At 60.2% G+C, this 20,464-nt stretch overlaps 1 protein-coding gene across 1 annotated transcript; it reads left to right on the top strand.

Annotated features, from left to right (window-relative positions):
- Nucleotides 1-342: 342 nt before the first annotated feature.
- On the top strand, nucleotides 343-16,484 carry LOC142483267 (uncharacterized; the record flags this gene model as incomplete). The annotated part of the gene is given in 5 exon segments (XM_075583334.1): nucleotides 343-444; nucleotides 7,178-7,304; nucleotides 11,675-11,970; nucleotides 11,972-12,134; nucleotides 16,314-16,484. Coding segments are annotated over 5 exon segments (858 nt in total), but the record flags the coding sequence as incomplete, so codon positions are not given.
- Between the last annotated feature and the right edge of the window lie 3,980 nt (nucleotides 16,485-20,464).

Raw genomic sequence — 20,464 nt, forward strand, 5'->3', positions numbered from 1 at the left:
CTCTCTCTCTCCTCCTCTCTCTCTCTCCCTCTCTCTCCTCCCTCTCCCCCCTCTCTCCTCCCTCTCTCCCCCTCTCTCTCTCCCCCCCTCTCTCTCTCCCTGCCCCCCCCCCTCTTCCTTAGATAACTCTTTTTTCTCCCCCTCTCTCTCTCTCTCCTCTCTCTCCCCCCCCTCTCTCTCTCTCCCCCCTCTCTCTCTCTCCTCTCTCTCTCTCCCCCCCCTCTTCCTTAGATAACTCTTTTTTCTCCCCCTCTCTCTCTCTCTCCTCTCTCTCTCCCCCCCCTCTCTCTCTCTGTCTCCCCCCTCTTCCTTAGATAACGCTTTTCTCTCCTTCTCTCTCAGAGCCACAAGGACAAAGAACGAGAGAAACAGAAACATCGGAAGCGCCACGACTCCCCGAGTCACCTGACCGCGCCCACGCTACTGCCCGTCACTGCCGAGAAGGTGCCCACCCCCCTACTACTCCCGCTCACACCCACCCCCCTACTACTCCCGCTCACACCCACCCCTACTACTCCCGCTCACACACCCCCCTACTACTCCCGCTCACACAGCCCTGCCCCTACTACTCCCGCTCACACCCACCCCCCTACTACTCCCGCTCACACAGCCCTGCCCCTACTACTCCCGCTCACACACCTCTCCCCTACTACTCCCGCTCACATACCTCTCCCCCTACTACTCCCGCTCACACACAGCCCTGCCCCTACTACTCCCGCTCACACACACCTCTCCCCTACTACTCCCGCTCACACACCTCTCCCCCTACTACTCCCGCTCACATACCTCTCCCCCTACTACTCCCGCTCACACACAGCCCTGCCCCTACTACTCCCGCTCACACACAGCCCTGCCCCTACTACTCCCGCTCACACACCTCTCCCCTACTACTCCCGCTCACACCCACCCCCCTACTACTCCGCTCACACACACCCCCCTACTACTCCCGCTCACACACACCCCCCTACTACTCCCGCTCACACACACCCCCCCTACTACTCCCGCTCACACACACCCCCCCTACTACTCCCGCTCACACAGCCCTGCCCCTACTACTCCCGCTCACACAGCCCCTACTACTCCCGCTCACACAGCCCTGCCCCTACTACTCCCGCTCACACCCACCCCCCTACTACTCCCGCTCACCCCCCCCCTACTACTCCCGCTCACACAGCCCTGCCCCTACTACTCCCGCTCACACAGCCCTGCCCCTACTACTCCCGCTCACACAGCCCTGCCCCTACTACTCCCGCTCACACAGCCCTGCCCCTACTACTCCCGCTCACACCCCACCCCTACTACTCCCGCTCACCCCCCCTACTACTCCCGCTCACACAGCCCTGCCCCTACTACTCCCGCTCACACAGCCCTGCCCCTACTACTCCCGCTCACACAGCCCTGCCCCTACTACTCCCGCTCACACAGCCCTGCCCCTACTACTCCCGCTCACACAGCCCTGCCCTACTACTCCCGCTCACACCCACCCCCCTACTACTCCGCTCACACACACCCCCCTACTACTCCCGCTCACACAGCCCTGCCCCTACTACTCCCGCTCACACAGCCCTGCCCCTACTACTCCCGCTCACACATACCTCTCCCCCTACTACTCCCGCTCACACACAGCCCTGCCCCTACTACTCCCGCTCACACACCTCTCCCCTACTACTCCCGCTCACACCCACCCCCCTACTACTCCCGCTCACACACACCCCCCTACTACTCCCGCTCACACACACCCCCTACTACTCCCGCTCACACACACCCCCCCTACTACTCCCGCTCACACACACCCCCCTACTACTCCCGCTCACACAGCCCTGCCCCTACTACTCCCGCTCACACAGCCCCTACTACTCCCGCTCACACAGCCCTGCCCCTACTACTCCCGCTCACACCCACCCCCCTACTACTCCCGCTCACCCCCCCTACTACTCCGCTCACACAGCCCTGCCCCTACTACTCCCGCTCACACAGCCCCTACTACTCCCGCTCACACAGCCCTGCCCCTACTACTCCCGCTCACACCCACCCCCCTACTACTCCCGCTCACCCCCCCCTACTACTCCCGCTCACACAGCCCTGCCCCTACTACTCCCGCTCACACAGCCCTGCCCCTACTACTCCCCGCTCACACAGCCCTGCCCCTACTACTCCCGCTCACACCCACCCCCCTACTACTCCCGCTCACCCCCCTACTACTCCCGCTCACACAGCCCTGCCCCTACTACTCCCGCTCACACAGCCCTGCCCCTACTACTCCCGCTCACACAGCCCTGCCCCTACTACTCCCGCTCACACAGCCCTGCCCCTACTACTCCCGCTCACACCCACCCCCCTACTACTCCCGCTCACCCCCCCTACTACTCCCCGCTCACACAGCCCTGCCCCTACTACTCCCGCTCACACATATCTCCCCCTACTACTCCCGCTCACACCCACCCCCCTACTACTCCCGCTCACACAGCCCTGCCCCTACTACTCCCGCTCACACAGCCCTTCCCCTACTACTCCCGCTCACACAGCCCTGCCCCTACTACTCCCGCTCACACCCACCCCCCTACTACTCCCGCTCACCCCCCCTACTACTCCCCGCTCACACAGCCCTGCCCCTACTACTCCCGCTCACACACCTCTCCCCCTACTACTCCCGCTCACACAGCCCTGCCCCTACTACTCCCGCTCACACACCTCTCCCCCTACTACTCCCGCTCACACAGCCCTGCCCCTACTACTCCCGCTCACACACAACTCTCCCACTACTACTCCCGCTCACACACACCTCTCCCCCTACTACTCCCGCTCACACACCTCTACCCCTACTTCTCCCGCTCACATACCACTCTCCCTACTACTCCCGCTCACACACCTCTCCCCCTACTACTCCCGTTCACACACCTCTCCCCCTACTACTCCTGCTCACACGCACCTCTCCCCCTACTACTCCCGCTCACACACCTCTCCCCCTACTACTCCCGTTCACACACCTCTCCCCCTACTACTCCCGCTCACACACCTCTCCCCCTACTACTCCCGTTCACACACCCTCTCCCCCTACTACTCCCGCTCACACACCTCTCCCCCTACTACTCCCTCTCACACACACCTCTCCCCCTACTACTCCCGCTCACACACACCTCTACCCCTACTACTCCCGCTCACACACACCTCTACCCCTACTACTCCCGCTCACATACCTCTCCCCCTACTACTCCCGCTCACACACACCTCTCCCCCTACTACTCCCGCTCACACACCTCTCCCCCTACTACTCCCGCTCACACACACCTCTACCCCCTACTACTCCCGCTCACATACCTCTCCCCCTACTACTCCCGCTCACACACCTCTCCCCCTACTACTCCCGCTCACACACACCTCTCCCCCTACTACTCCCGCTCACACACACCTCTCCCCCTACTACTCCCGCTCACACACCTCTCCCCCTACTACTCCCGCTCACACACCTCTCCCCCTACTACTCCCTCTCACACACACCTCTCCCCCTACTACTCCCGCTCACACACCTCTCCCCCTACTACTCCCGCTCACACACCTCTCCCCCTACTACTCCCGCTCACATACCTCTCCCCCTACTACTCCCTCTCACACACACCTCTCCCCCTAATACTCCCGCTCACACACCTCTCCCCCTACTACTCCCGCTCACACACACCTCTACCCCTACTACTCCCGCTCACACACACCTCTACCCCTACTACTCCCGCTCACATACCTCTCCCCCTAATACTCCCGCTCACACACCTCTCCCCCTACTACTCCCGCTCACACACACCTCTACCCCTACTACTCCCGCTCACATACCTCTCCCCCTACTACTCCCGCTCACACACAGCTCTCCCCCTACTACTCCCGCTCACACACCTCTCCCCCTAATACTCCCGCTCACACACACCTCTCCCCCTACTACTCCCGCTCACACACCTCTCCCCCTACTACTCCCGCTCACACACACCTCTCCCCCTACTACTCCCGCTCACACACACCTCTCCCCCTACTACTCCCGCTCACACACACCTCTCCCCCTACTACTCCCGCTCACACACACCTCTACCCCTACTACTCCCGCTCACACCCACCCCCCTACTACTCCCTCACACACACCTCTCCCCCTACTACTCCCGCTCACACACACCTCTACCCCTACTACTCCCGCTCACATACCTCTCCCCCTACTACTCCCGCTCACACACACCTCTCCCCCTACTACTCCCGCTCACACACCTCTACCCCTACTTCTCCCGCTCACACACCTCTCCCCCTACTACTCCCTCTCACACACACCTCTCCCCCTACTACTCCCGCTCACACACCTCTCCCCCTAATACTCCCGCTCACACACACCTCTCCCCCTACTACTCCCGCTCAACACACCCTCTCCCCCTACTACTCCCGCTCACACACCTCTCCCCTACTACTCCCGCTCACACACACCTCTCCCCCTACTACTCCCGCTCACACACCTCTCCCCCTAATACTCCCGCTCACACACACCTCTCCCCTACTACTCCCGCTCACAACACACCTCTCCCCTACTACTCCGCTCACACACCTCTCCCCCTACTACTCCCGCTCACACACCTCTCCCCTACTACTCCCGCTCACACACACTCTCCCCCTACTGACTCCCGCTCACACACCTCTCCCCCTACTACTCCCGTTCACACACCTCTCCCCCTACTACTCCCGCTCACACACCTCTCCCCCTACTACTCCCGTTCACACACCTCTCCCCCTACTACTCCCGCTCACACACCTCTCCCCCTACTACTCCCTCTCACACACACCTCTCCCCCTACTACTCCCGCTCACACACACCTCTACCCCTACTACTCCCGCTCACACACACCTCTACCCCTACTACTCCCGCTCACACACACCTCTACCCCTACTACTCCCGCTCACATACCCTCTCCCCCTACTACTCCCGCTCACACACACCTCTCCCCCTACTACTCCCGCTCACACACCTCTCCCCCTACTACTCCCGCTCACACACACCTCTACCCCTACTACTCCCGCTCACATACCTCTCCCCCTACTACTCCCGCTCACACACACCTCTCCCCCTACTACCTCCCGCTCACACACACCTCTCCCCCTACTACTCCCGCTCACTACACACCTCCCCCTACTACTCCCGCTCACACACCTCTCCCCCTACTACTCCCGCTCACACACCTCTCCCCCTACTACTCCCTCTCACACACACCTCTCCCCCTACTACTCCCGCTCACACACCTCTCCCCCTACTACTCCCGCTCACACACCTCTCCCCCTACTACTCCCGCTCACATACCTCTCCCCCTACTACTCCCTCTCACACACACCTCTCCCCCTAATACTCCCGCTCACACACCTCTCCCCTACTACTCCCGCTCACACACACCTCTACCCCTACTACTCCCGCTCACACACCTCTACCCCTACTACTCCCGCTCACATACCTCTCCCCCTAATACTCCCCGCTCACACACCTCTCCCCCTACTACTCCCGCTCACACCACACCTCTACCCCTACTACTCCCGCTCACATACCCTCCCCCTACTACTCCCGCTCACACACAGCTCTCCCCCTACTACTCCCCGCTCACACACCTCTCCCCCTAATACTCCCTCACACACACCTCTCCCCCTACTACTCCCGCTCACACACCTCTCCCCCTACTACTCCCGCTCACACACACTCCTCCCCCTACTACTCCCGCTCACACACACCTCTCCCCCTACTACTCCCGCTCACACACACCTCTCCCCCTACTACTCCCGCTCACACACACCTCTCCCCCTACTACTCCCGCTCACACACACCTCTACCCCTACTACTCCCGCTCACACCCACCCCCCTACTACTCCCTCACACACACCTCTCCCCCTACTACTCCCGCTCACACACACCTCTACCCCTACTACTCCCGCTCACATACCTCTCCCCCTACTACTCCCGCTCACACACACCTCTCCCCCTACTACTCCCGCTCACACACCTCTACCCCTACTTCTCCCGCTCACACACCTCTCCCCCTACTACTCCCTCTCACACACACCTCTCCCCCTACTACTCCCGCTCACACACCTCTCCCCCTAATACTCCCGCTCACACACACCTCTCCCCCTACTACTCCCGCTCACACACCTCTCCCCCCTACTACTCCCGCTCACACACCTCTCCCCTACTACTCCCGCTCACACACACCTCTCCCCCTACTACTCCCGCTCACACACCTCTCCCCCTAATACTCCCGCTCACCACAACCTCTCCCCCTACTACTCCCGCTCACACCCACCCCCCTACTACTCCCCGCTCCACACACACCTCTCCCCCTACTACTCCCGCTCACACACCTCTCCCCCTAATACTCCGCTCACACACACCTCTCCCCCTACTACTCCCGCTCACACACACCTCTCCCCCTACTACTCCCGCTCACACACACCTCTCCCCCTACTACTCCCGCTCACACACCTCTTCCCCTACTACTCCCGCTCACACACACCTCTCCCCCTACTACTCCCGCTCACACACACCTCTCCCCCTACTACTCCCGCTCACACACCTCTCCCCCTACTACTCCCGCTCACACACACCTCTCCCCCCTACTACTCCCACTCACACACACCTCTCCCCCTACTACTCCCGCTCACACACACCTCTACCCCTACTACTCCCGCTCACATACCTCTCCCCCTACTACTCCCGCTCACACACAACCTCTCCCCCTACTACTCCCGCTCACACACCTCTCCCCCTACTACTCCCGCTCACACACACCTCTCCCCCTACTACTCCCGCTCACACACACCTCTCCCCCTACTACTCCCACTCACACACACCTCTCCCCCTACTACTCCCGCTCACACACCTCTCCCCCTACTACTCCCGCTCACACACCTCTCCCCCTACTACTCCCGCTCACACACCTCTCCCCTACTACTCCCGCTCACACACACCTCTCCCCCTACTACTCCCGCTCACACACACCTCTCCCCCTACTACTCCCGCTCACATACCTCTCCCCCTACTAATCCCGCTCACACACCTCTCCCCCTACTATCCCGCTCACACACCTCTCCCCCTCCTTTCCCGCTCACACACCTCTCCCCCTACTACTCCCGCTCACACACACCTCTCCCCTCCCCTCCTTTTCCCGCGCAGCACGACAGTAGTAAGGAGAGCCCGGATATCGTGAGGTCGGAGGTGAAAGGGAAGAAACCGTCTTGTCACCGAGGCCGTAAAGCCGGTGTCGGGAAGGGAGCGTCGGGGGGCGGTGCCTTCCCTGCAGGTAACCCCCCCTCCCTGCAGCCCCCCTTCCCTGCAGGTAACCCCCCCTCCCTGCAGCCCCCCTTCCCTGCAGGTAACCCCCCTCCCTGCAGCCCCCCTTCCCTGCAGGTAACCCCCCCCCTCCTGCAGCCCCCCCTTCCCTGCAGGTAACCCCCCCTCCCTGCAGCCCCCCTTCCCTGCAGGTAACCCCCCCCTCCCTGCAGCCCCCCCTTCCCTGCAGGTAACCCCCCCCTTTTCTGCACTGCCCCCCCTTCCCTGCAGGTAACCCCCCCCTTCCCTGCACTACCCCCCATCCCTGCATGTAACCCCGCCCTTCCCTGCACTACCCCCCCTTCCCCGCAGCCCCCCCCCTTCCCTGCACTACCCCCCCTTCCCCGCAGCCCCCCCCTTCCCTGCACTACCCCCCCTTCCCCGCAGCCCCCCCCCCCTTCCCTGCACTACCCCCCTTCCCTGCATGTAACCCCCCCTTCCCTGCACTACCCCCCCTTCCCTGCAGGTAACCCCCCCCCCTTCCCTGCACTACCCCCCTTCCCTGCATGTACCCCCCCCCCCCTTCCCTGCAGGTAACCCCCCCCCCCCATCCCTGCACTAGCCCCCTTCCATGCAGCCCCCCCCCCCCCCTTCCCTGCACTTCCCCCCTTCCCCGCAGCCCCCCCCCCTTCCCTGCACTACCCCCATTCCCTGCAGGTAACCCCCCCTCTTCCCTGCAGGTAACCCCCATCCCTGCACTAGCCCCCTTCCATGCAGCCCCCCCCCTTCCCTGCACTTCCCCCCTTCCCCGCAGCCCCCCCCCTTCCCTGCACTACCCCCATTCCTGCAGGTAACCCCCCCTCTTCCCTGCAGGTAACCCCCCCCTTCCCTGCACTACCCCCCTTCCTTGCACTACCCCCCCTTCCCCGCAGCCCCCCCCTTCCCTGCACTACCCCCCCTTCCCCGCAGCCCCCCCCCTTCCCTGCACTACCCCCCTTCCCTGCATGTAACCCCCCCTTCCCCGCAGCCCCCCCCCTTCCCTGCACTACCCCCCTTCCTGCAGGTAACCCCCCCCTTCCCTGCACTACCCCCCTTCCCTGCATGTAACCCCCCCCCCTTCCCTGCAGGTAACCCCCCCCCCCCCATCCCTGCACTAGCCCCCTTCCATGCAGCCCCCCCCCCTTCCCTGCACTTCCCCCTTCCCCGCAGCCCCCCCCCCCCTTCCCTGCACTACCCCCATTCCCTGCAGGTAACCCCCCCTCTTCCCTGCAGGTAACCCCCATCGCTGCACTAGCCCCCTTCCATGCAGCCCCCCCCCTTCCCTGCACTTCCCCCCTTCCCCGCAGCCCCCCCCCCTTCCCTGCACTACCCCCATTCCCTGCAGGTAACCCCCCCTCTTCCCTGCAGGTAACCCCCCCCCTTCCCTGCACTACCCCCCTTCCCTGCAGCCCCCCCCCCTCCCTGCACTACCCCCCTTCCCCGCAGCCCCCCCCCCCTTCCCTGCACTACCCCCCTTCCCTGCAGGTAACCTCCCCCTTCCCTGCACTACCCCCTTCCCTGCATGTAACCCCCCCCCTTCCCTGCACTACCCCCCTTCCCTGCACTACCCTCCTTCCCTGCAGTAACCCCCCCCTTCCCTGCACTACCTTCCCTTCCCTGCACTACCCCCCTTCCCCGCAGCCCCCCCCCCTTCCCTGCACTAACCCCCTTCCCTGCAGGTAACCCCCCCTCCCTGCAGCCCCCCCCCCCCACTCCCTGCAGGTAACCCCCCCTCCCCGCAGCCCCCCCCCACTCCCTGCAGGTAACCCCCCCTCCTCGCAGACCCCCCCCCCCACTCCCTGCAGGTAACCAACCCCCCTCCCCGCAGACCCCCCCCACTCCCTGCAGGTAACCCCCCCCACTCCCTGCAGGTAACCCCCCCCTCCCTGCAGGTAACCCCCCCTCCCTTCAGCCCCCCCCCCACTCCCTGCAGGTGACCCCCCCTCCCTGCAGCCCCCCCCCCCACTCCCTTCAGGTAACCCCCCCCCCCTCCCCGCACCCTCTCCCCCTCCCTGCAGGTAACCAACCCCCCCTTCCCGCACCCTCCCCCCCCTCCCGGCAGGTAAACAACCCACCCTCCCCGCACCCTCCCCCCACTCCCTGCAGGTAACCCCCCCTCCCTGCAGCCCCCCCCTTCCCTGCAGGTAACCCCCACTCCCCCCACTCCCTGCAGGTAACCAATCCCTCTCCCCCCACTCCCTGCAGGTAACCAATCCCCCTCCCCCCACTCCCTGCAGGTAACCAATCCCCCTCCCCCACTCCCTGCAGGTAACCAATCCCCCTCCCCCCACTCCCTGCAGGTAACCAACCATCATCCACCCTCCCTGCACCCTCCCCCTCATCCCTGCACCCTCCCCCCACTCCCTGCAGGTAACCACCACCCCTCCCTGCACCCTCCCCCCTCTCCCTGCAGGTAACCAACCCCCCTCCCTCTCTCCCTGCACCATCCCCCACTCCCTGCAGGTAACGCTCCCTCCTTTTTACTTGCCGGGAGTGGGGGGTACTACCTGCAGGATAGGGGGGGTATTAGAGGGGGTATTACCTGCAGGGATAGGGCGGGGGGGTATTACCTGCAGGGATAGGGGGGGTATTACCTACAGGGAGAGGGAGGGGTATTACCTGCAGTTAATAACCCCCCTCTCCCTGCAGGTAATACCCCCCTCCTCTCCCTGCTGTTAATACTCCCCTCCCTCTCCCTGCTGGTAATACCCCCCCGCCCTATCCCTGCAGGTAATACCCCCCCTAATACCCCCCCTATCCCTGCAGGTAATACCCCCCACTCTCCCTGCAGGTAATACCCCTCTCTCTACCTGACAGCGCCCCCCTCTCATGGATCCTCCCCCATAGGTAGCTCCTCCTCTCCTCTCACTGACAGCACCCCCCCTCCCCCTCACTGACCGCCCCCCCCCTCCCCCTCACTGACAGCCCCGCCTCCTCCTCACTAACAGCACCCCTCCCCCTCACTGACAGCCCCCCTCCCCCTCACTGACAGCACCCCCCCCTCCCCCTCACTGACAGCCCCCCTCCCCCTCACTGACAGCCCCCCTCCCCCTCACTGACAGCCCCGCCTCCTCCTCACTGACAGCCCCGCCTCCCCCTCACTGACAGCCCCCCTCACTGACAGCCCCGCCTCCTCCTCACTGACAGCCCCCCTCCCCCTCACTGACAGCCCCCCTCCCCCTCACTGACAGCCCCCCTCCCCCTCACTGACAGCACCCCCCCTCCCCCTCACTGAGAGCCCCCCTCCCCCCTCACTGACAGCCCCCCTCCCCCTCACTGACAGCCCCCCTCCCCCTCACTGACAGCCCCCCTCCCCCTCACTGACAGCGCCCCCCCTCCCCCTTACTGACAGCCCCCCTCCCCTCACTGACAGCCCCCCTCCCCCTCACTGACAGCCCCGCCTCCTCCTCACTGACAGCCCCGCCTCCTCCTCACTGACAGCCCCCCTCCCCCTCACTGACAGCCCCCCTCCCCCTCACTGACAGCCCCCCTCCCCCTCACTGACAGCGCCCCCCTCCCCCTTACTGACAGCCCCCCTCCCCCTCACTGACAGCCCCCCTCCCCCTCACTGACAGCCCCCCTCCCCTCACTGACAGCCCCCCTCCCCCTCACTGACAGCCCCGCCTCCTCACTGACAGCCCCCCTCCCCCTCACTGACAGCCCCGCCTCCTCCTCACTGACAGCCCCCCTCCCCCTCACTGACAGCCCCCCTCCCCCTCACTGACAGCCCCGCCTCCTCCTCACTGACAGCCCCGCCTCCTCCTCACTGACAGCCCCCCTCCCCCTCACTGACAGCCCCCCTCCCCTCACTGACAGCCCCCCTCCCCCTCACTGACAGCGCCCCCTCCCCCTTACTGACAGCCCCCCTCCCCCTCACTGACAGCCCCCCTCCCCCTCACTGACAGCCCCGCCTCCTCACTGACAGCCCCCCTCCCCCTCACTGACAGCCCCGCCTCCTCCTCACTGACAGCCCCCTCCCCCTCACTGACAGCCCCCCTCCCCCTCACTGACAGCCCCCCTCCCCCTCACTGACAGCCCCGCCTCCTACCTCACTGACAGCCCCCTCCCCCTCACTGACAGCCCCCCTCCCCCTCACTGACAGCCCCCCTCCCCCTCACTGACAGCCCCGCCTCCTCACTGACAGCCCCCCTCCCCCTCACTGACAGCCCCGCCTCCTCCTCACTGACAGCGCCCCCCTCCCCCTCACTGACAGCCTCCCCCTCACTGACAGCCCCCCTCCCCCTCACTGACAGCACCCCCCCTCTCACTGCTTCTCCCCCATAGGTAGTTCCTCTCCTCTCACTGACAGCGCCCCTCCCCCTCACTGACAGCACCCCCCCTCTCACTGCTTCTCCCCCATAGGTAGCCCCCCCTCTCCCCTCACTGCGGATCTGGTATCCTTCCCCAAACTGGAGGAGCAGGAAGAGGAGGAGGAGGAGGGGGATGATGAAGATGAGGGGGCAGGACCCCCCAGACCCCCCCATCCTTCCCCCCCAGAACTCACCTTCTCCAGCTTTGGCTCCATCATGCGTTTCTCCGGCGCCCCCGGCGGGCCCCCGAGGCCCTGGGTCCCCTCCCCGGGGGAGTACAGCGCCCCCCAGAGGTGGGGGAGGGAGGGGCCCGACCCACCCCGGGAAAAGAAGCACAAGGGCAGCAAGAAGACTAAAGACTAGACACGGCCCAGGGAGACCCAGAGGCAGCAAGAACAAGGAGCACCCCCCCCTCAGCACCGCACCGCCCCCCCTGCCTCCCCCAACCCGGCACTACACACACCCCCCCGCCCTGCACAGCCTCACACTGGACTCACCGCTGCTGTCCTCAGGTAAAGAGCAGCGTTGTGTGTGTCTGTGTTGTGTCTGTGTGTGTGTGTTGTGTCTGTGTCGTGTGTGTGTCTGTGTGTCTGTGTGTTGTGTCTGTGTGTGTGTGTGTGTTGTGTCTGTGTCGTGTGTGTGTGTGTCTGTGTCTGTGTCTGTGTCGTGTGTGTCTGTGTCGTGTGTTTCTGTGTCGTGTGTGTTTCTGTGTCTGTCGTGTCTGTGTGTCTGTGTGTGTGTGTTGTGTGTGTGTCTGTGTGTTTGTGTCTGTATCGTGTGTGTGTGTCTGTGTGTGTGTCTGTGTGTCGTGTCTGTCGTGTGTCTGTGTCGTGTGTGTGTCTGTGTGTCGTGTGTCTGTGTGTGTCTGTGTGTGTGTGTGTCTGTGTGTGTGTGTGTCTGTGTGTGTGTCTGTGTGTGTGTGTCTGTGTCTGTGTGTTGTGTCTGTGTGTGTGTGTGTGTGTGTTGTGTCTGTGTCGTGTGTGTGTGTGTGTGTCTGTGTCTGTGTCGTGTGTGTCTGTGTCGTGTGTTTCTGTGTCGTGTGTGTTTCTGTGTCTGTCGTGTCTGTGTGTCTGTGTCTGTGTGTCTGTGTGTGTGTGTTGTGTGTGTGTCTGTGTGTTTGTGTCTGTATCGTGTGTGTGTGTCTGTGTGTGTGTCTGTGTGTCGTGTCTGTCGTGTGTCTGTGTCGTGTGTGTGTCTGTGTGTGTGTCGTGTGTGTGTCGTGTGTCTGTGTGTGTGTGTGTGTGTGTCTGTGTGTGTGTGTGTCTGTGTGTGTGTCTGTGTGTGTGTGTCTGTGTCGTGTGTGTGTCTGTGTGTGTGTCTGTGTGTGTGTCTGTGTGTGTGTGTCTGTGTGTGTGTGTCTGTGTGTGTGTGTCTGTGTGTGTGTGTTTCTGTGTGTGTGTCTGTGTCTGTGTGTGTCACTGTGTGTCTGTGTCTGTGTGTGTGTGTTTCTGTGTGGTGTGTGTCTGTGTCTGTGTGTGTCAGCTGTGTGTCTGTGTCTGTGTGTGTGTCTGTGTCTGTGTGTGTGTGTGTCTGTGTGTGTGTCTGTGTGTGTGTCTGTGTGTGTGTCTGTGTCTGTGTGTGTGTCTGTGTGTGTGTCTGTGTGTGTGTCTGTGTGTGTGTGTGTCTGTGTGTGTGTGTGTCTGTGTGTGTGTCTGTGTGTGTGTGTGTCTGTGTGTGTGTCTGTGTGTGTGTCTGTGTGTGTGTGTGTCTGTGTGTGTGTCTGTGTGTGTGTGTGTCTGTGTGTGTGTGTGTCTGTGTGTGTGTCTGTGTGTGTGTCTGTGTGTGTGTCTGTGTGTGTGTGTGTCTGTGTGTGTGTCTGTGTGTGTGTCTGTGTGTGTGTGTGTCTGTGTGTGTGTCTGTGTGTGGTCTGTGTGTGTGTGTGTGTGTCTGTGTGTGTGTCTGTGTGTGTGTCTGTGTCTGTGTCTGTGTGTGTGTCTGTGTGTGTGTGTGTCTGTGTGTGTGTGTCTGTGTGTGTGTCTGTGTATTATTATTATTATTCATAACATGTCACACAGATGACACTGCTAACACCACACAGGGATTACGCGGAGAGGTGAAAGCCGGGTAATGGCCAATGTGCACCTTGGAAAGATATCACTGTATTGTATTTATATAGCGCCATTAATGTACACAGCGCTTCACCGCAGTAATACAATCAAATAAATAACAAATAACACACATGGGAATAAGCGCTTCAGACATAAACATAACATTAAGGAAGAGGAGTCCCTGCCCCGAGGAGCTTACAGTCTAATTGGTAGGTAGGGAGAACGTACAGGGACAGGAGGAGGGAGTTCTGGTAAGTGCGTCTGCCGGGGGCCAAGCTTTATGTGCCATGTGTTCAGAATATCCACAGTGCTATTCATATGCTTCTTTAAGCAAGTGTGTCTTAAGGTGGGTCTTAAAGGTGGGTAGAGAGGGTGCTAGTCGGGTACTGAGGGGAAGGGCATTCCAGAGGTGCGGGGCAGTCAGTGAGAGAGGTTTAAAGGCGGGAGAGGGCTTTAGATACAAAGGGGGTAGAGAGAAGACATCCCTCAGCAGAACGCAAGTGTGGGGATGGTGCATAACGAGAAATTAGGGCTGAGATGTAAGGAGGGGCAGAGGAGGGTATAGTGAGATATTAGGGTGAGATATAAGGAGGGGCAGAGGAGGGTATAGTGAGATATTAGGGTGAGATGTAAGGAGGGGCAGAGGAGGGTATAGTGAGATATTAGGGTGAGAGAAGGAGGGGCAAGAGGAGGGGATAGTGAGATATTAGGGTGAGATGTAAGGAGGGGCAGAGGAGGGTATAGTGAGATATAAGGAGGGGCAGAGGAGGGTATAGTGATATATTAGGGCTGAGATGTAAGGAGGGGCAGAGGAGGGTATAGTGAGATGTAAGGGGGGGCAGAGGAGGGTATAGTGAGATATTAGGGCTGAGATGTAAGGAGGGGCAGAGGAGGGTATAGTGAGATATTAGGGCTGAGATGTAAGGAGGGGCAGAGGAGGGTATAGTGAGATGTAAGGGGGGGCAGAGGATGGTATAGTGAGATATTAGGGCTGAGATGTAAGGAGGGGCAGAGGAGGGTATAGTGAGATGTAAGGAGGGGCAGAGGAGGGTATAGTGATATATTAGGGTGAGATGTAAGGAGGGGCAGAGGAGGGTATAGTGAGATGTAAGGGGGGGGCAGAGGAGGGTATAGTGAGATATTAGGGCTGAGATGTAAGGAGGGGCAGAGGAGGGTATAGTGAGATGTAAGGAGGGGCAGAGGAGGGTATAGTGAGATATTAGGGCTGAGATGTAAGGAGGGGCAGAGGAGGGTATAGTGAGATGTAAGGAGGGGCAGAGGAGGGTATAGTAAGATATTAGGGATGAGATGTAAGGAGGGGCAGAGGAGGGTATAGTGAGATGTAAGGAGGGGCAGAGGGGGGTATAGTGAGATGTAAGGAGGGGCAGAGGAGGGTATAGTAAGATATTAGGGATGAGATGTAAGGAGGGGCAGAGGAGGGTATAGTGAGATGTAAGGAGGGGCAGAGGGGGGTATAGCTGTAAAAGTGAGGAGAAGAATGGAGTGTGAGATGTGGGATTTGATCGGAAGCCAGGAGAGGGATTTCAGGAGGGGGGACGCTGAGACAGATTTAGGAAAGAGTAGAGTGATTCTGGCAGCAGCATTTAGGATAGATTGTAGGGGAGACAGGTGAGAGGCAGGAAGCCGGACAGCAGGAGGTTACAGTAATCCAGACGGGAGAGAATGAGGGCCTGAGTCAGAGTTTTAGCAGTCGAGCAGCAGAGGAAAGGGCGAATCTTAGTTATATTGCGGAGGAAAAAGCGACAGGTTTTAGAAATGTTCTGAATGTGAGGGGCAAATGAGAGAGAGGAGTCGAGTGTGACCCCTAGGCAGCGTGCTTGGGCTACTGGGTGAATGATCGTAGTTCCAACAGTAATGTGGAAGGAGGTAGTAGGGCCAGGTTTGGGAGGGAGTATGAGGGGCTCTGTTTTAGCCATTGTTGAGGTTAAGGCGGCGGACGGCATTGCAACGTTGATGCTTATCTATATAGATGGAGATAACACGGAGAAATACATTTTCCCAATAGGATACTGCGTTCCAATTGGTGAACCCAATCAATACTGGTCCATGTGTCGCTGTGAATATGTGAGCGAGATATAGATTATAATGTGACATTCTCATCGGGGGCCGAGGCTGGCCCAGCACACACAACGTATGGCATACGTGACGGATCTCGTAACTATCTGGTATGTCGTCATTCCCGGGGTCGGCACCTGGTGACCTCGGGCCAGTCACTTTATCTCCCCGTGCCTCGGGCACCACAAACGCACGGATTGTAAGCTCCGCGGGGCAGGGACCTGCGCCTGCAAAGTGTCTCGGTAACGCGCGGCGGTAAAACTAGCAGCGCTATACAAGAACACGCTGTTATTATTAATAATGTCGTTTCTGATAACCACGTGTGGCGTATATGGTTTATTATAAACCCTATAATATGTATAGTAAACGTAGAGTAAACGTAGAGTAAACGTAGAGTAAACGCCGATGATCATACTACTGTACTAATACCCGTAGTATCGTTCAGAGCAGCCGGGAGTAAGGTCCGCAGGACATACACCACGTAAGTCTCTCTAATACATCGTTGTTATATACATATATGTGTGTATATATATATAGATATATATATATCTCTCCTCCCTGTCTCAGGTATATACACCAGTAATAAGGACCCCATCTCGCTGCGGACAAGCTGCAGCACCCCGCTCCCCTCCAACCTCCCCCCCCTACTGCAGGACCTCCTCCATCACCCCTTCTTCCTCCGCGTCCACCACGCAGGTCAGACCGGGGGGGCACCGGGGAGGGAGAGGGGGGGCTGAGAGGTGCGAGATGTGGTGGGGGGGGGGGGGGGGTCTCAGAGGAGTGCTGGAAGGGTGTGATAGGGGGGGGTCTGAGATGGGTGACAGAGAGGGGTGTGAGTGATGTATAGATTGCAGTGCAATATGGGATGCGGTATGTAGGGCAGGCAGGGCAGTATGGGATGCGGTATGTAGGGCAGGCAGTGCAGTATGGGATGCGGTATGTAGGGCAGGCAGGGCAGTATGGGATGCGGTATGTAGGGCAGGCAGGGCAGTATGGGATGCGGTATGTAGGGCAGGCAGTGCAGTATGGGATGCGGTATGTAGGGCAGGCAGTGCAGTATGGGATGCGGTATGTAGGGCAGGCAGTGCAGTATGGGATGCGGTATGATTGTAGTAGGGCAGGCAGTGCAGTATGGGATGCGGTATGTAGGGCAGGCAGTGCAGTATGGGATGCGGTATGTAGGGCAGGGCAGTGCAGTATGGGATGCGGTATGTAGGGCAGGCAGTGCAGTATGGGGATGCGGTATGTAGGGCAGGCAGTGCAGTATGGGATGCGGTATGTAGGGCAGGCAGTGCAGTATGGGATGCGGTATGTAGGGCAGGCAGTGCAGTATGGGATGCGGTATGTAGGGCAGGCAGTGCAGTATGGGATGCGGTATGTAGGGCAGGCAGTGCAGTATGGGATGCGGTATGTAGGGCAGGCAGTGCAGTATGGGATGCGGTATGTAGGGCAGGCAGTGCAGTATGGGATGCGGTATGTAGGGCAGGCAGTGCAGTATGGGATGCGGTATGTAGGGCAGGCAGTGCAGTATGGGATGCGGTATGTAGGGCAGGCAGTGCAGTATGGGATGCGGTATGTAGGGCAGGCAGGCAGTTTAGGGCCAGGGCAGTATTGATGCGGTATGTAGGCAGGCAGTGCAGTATGGGACGCGGTATGTAGGGCAGGCAGTGCAGTATGGGATGCGGTATGTAGGGCAGGCAGTGCCAAGTATGGGATGCGGTATTAGGGCAGCAGAGGCAGTGCAGTATGGGACGCGGTATGTAGGGCAGGCAGTGCAGTATGGGATGCGGTATGTAGGGCAGGCAGTGCAGTATGGGATGCGGTATGTAGGGCAGGCAGTGCAGTATGGGACGCGGTATGTAGGGCAGGCAGGGCAGTATGGGATGCGGTATGTAGGGCAGGCAGGGCAGTATGGGATGCGGTATGTAGGGCAGGCAGGGCAGTATTGGATGCGGTATGTAGGGCAGGCAGTGCAGTATGGGATGCGGTATGTAGGGCAGGCAGTGCAGTATGGGATGCGGTATGTAGGGCAGGCAGTGCAGTGTGGGATGCGGTATGTAGGGCAGGCAGTGCAGTGTGGGATGCGGTATGTAGGGCAGGCAGTGCAGTATGGGATGCGGTATGTAGGGCAGGCAGTGCAGTATGGGATGCGGTATGTAGGGCAGGCAGTGCAGTGTGGGATGCGGTATGTAGGGCAGGCAGTGCAGTATGGGATGCGGTATGTAGGGCAGGCAGGGCAGTATGGGATGCGGTATGTAGGGCAGGCAGTGCAGTATGGATGCGGTATGTAGGGCAGGCAGTGCAGTATGGGATGCGGTATGTAGGGCAGGCAGTGCAGTATGGGATGCGGTATGTAGGGCAGGCAGGGCAGTATGGGATGCGGTATGTAGGGCAGGCAGTGCAGTATGGGATGCGGTATGTAGGGCAGGCAGTGCAGTATGGGATGCGGTATGTAGGGCAGGCAGTGCAGTATGGGATGCGGTATGTAGGGCAGGCAGTGCAGTATGGGACGCGGTATGTAGGGCAGGCAGTGCAGTATGGGACGCGGTATGTAGGGCAGGCAGTGCAGTATGGGATGCGGTATGTAGGGCAGGCAGTGCAGTATGGGATGCGGTATGTAGGGCAGGCAGGGCAGTATTGGATGCGGTATGTAGGGCAGGCAGTGCAGTATGGGATGCGGTATGTAGGGCAGGCAGGGCAGTATGGGATGCGGTATGTAGGGCAGGCAGTGCAGTATGGGATGCGGTATGTAGGGCAGGCAGTGCAGTATGGGATGCGGTATGTAGGGCAGGCAGGGCAGTATGGATGCGGTATGTAGGGCAGGCAGTGCAGTATGGGATGCGTATGTAGGGCAGGCAGTGCAGTATGGGATGCGGTATGTAGGGCAGGCAGTGCAGTATGGGATGCGGTATGTAGGGCAGGCAGTGCAGTATGGGATGCGGTATGTAGGGCAGGCAGTGCAGTATGGGACGCGGTATGTAGGGCAGGCAGTGCAGTATGGGATGCGGTATGTAGGGCAGGCAGTGCAGTATGGGATGCGGTATGTAGGGCAGGCAGTGCAGTATGGGATGCGGTATGTAGGGCAGGCAGTGCAGTATGGGATGCGGTATGTAGGGCAGGCAGTGCAGTATGGGATGCGGTATGTAGGGCAGGCAGTGCAGTATGGGATGCGGTATGTAGGGCAGGCAGTGCAGTATGGGATGCGGTATGTAGGGCAGGCAGGGCAGTATGGGATGCGGTATGTAGGGCAGGCAGTGCAGTATGGGATGCGGTATGTAGGGCAGGCAGTGCAGTATGGGATGCGGTATGTAGGGCAGGCAGTGCAGTATGGGATGCGGTATGTAGGGTAGGCAGGGCAGTATGGGATGCGGTATGTAGGGCAGGCAGTGCAGTATGGGATGCGGTATGTAGGGCAGGCAGTGCAGTATGGGATGCGGTATGTAGGGCAGGCAGTGCAGTATGGGATGCGGTATGTAGGGGAGGCAGTGCAGTATGGGATGCGGTATGTAGGGCAGGCAGGGCAGTATGGGATGCGGTATGTAGGGCAGGCAGTGCAGTATGGGATGCGGTATGTAGGGCAGGCAGTGCAGTATGGGATGCGGTATGTAGGGCAGGCAGTGCAGTATGGGATGCGGTATGTAGGGCAGGCAGTGCAGTATGGGATGCGGTATGTAGGGCAGGCAGGGCAGTATGGGATGCGGTATGTAGGGCAGGCAGTGCAGTATGGGATGCGGTATGTAGGGCAGGCAGTGCAGTATGGGATGCGGTATGTAGGGCAGGCAGTGCAGTATGGGATGCGGTATGTAGGGCAGGCAGTGCAGTATGGGATGCGGTATGTAGGGCAGGCAGTGCAGTATGGGATGCGGTATGTAGGGCAGGCAGTGCAGTATGGGATGCGGTATGTAGGGCAGGCAGTGCAGTATGGGATGCGGTATGTAGGGCAGGCAGTGCAGTATGGGATGCGGTATGTAGGGCAGGCAGTGCAGTATGGGATGCGGTATGTAGGGCAGGCAGTGCAGTATGGGATGCGGTATGTAGGGCAGGCAGGGCAGTATGGGATGCGGTATGTAGGGCAGGCAGTGCAGTATGGGATGCGGTATGTAGGGCAGGCAGTGCAGTATGGGATGCGGTATGTAGGGCAGGCAGTGCAGTATGGGATGCGGTATGTAGGGCAGGCAGGGCAGTATGGGATGCGGTATGTAGGGCAGGCAGTGCAGTATGGGATGCGGTATGTAGGGCAGGCAGTGCAGTATGGGATGCGGTATGTAGGGCAGGCAGTGCAGTATGGGATGCGGTATGTAGGGCAGGCAGTGCAGTATGGGATGCGGTATGTAGGGCAGGCAGTGCAGTATGGGATGCGGTATGTAGGGCAGGCAGTGCAGTATGGGATGCGGTATGTAGGGCAGGCAGTGCAGTATGGGATGCGGTATGTAGGGCAGGCAGTGCAGTATGGGATGCGGTATGTAGGGCAGGCAGTGCAGTATGGGATGCGGTATGTAGGGCAGGCAGTGCAGTATGGGATGCGGTATGTAGGGCAGGCAGTGCAGTATGGGATGCGGTATGTAGGGCAGGCAGTGCAGTATGGGATGCGGTATGTAGGGCAGGCAGTGCAGTATGGGATGCGGTATGTAGGGCAGGCAGTGCAGTATGGGATGCGGTATGTAGGGCAGGCAGTGCAGTATGGGATGCGGTATGTAGGGCAGGCAGTGCAGTATGGG

This window comes from Ascaphus truei, unplaced genomic scaffold, assembly GCF_040206685.1.
Source record: "Ascaphus truei isolate aAscTru1 unplaced genomic scaffold, aAscTru1.hap1 HAP1_SCAFFOLD_3122, whole genome shotgun sequence".
Lineage (NCBI taxonomy): Eukaryota > Metazoa > Chordata > Amphibia > Anura > Ascaphidae > Ascaphus > Ascaphus truei.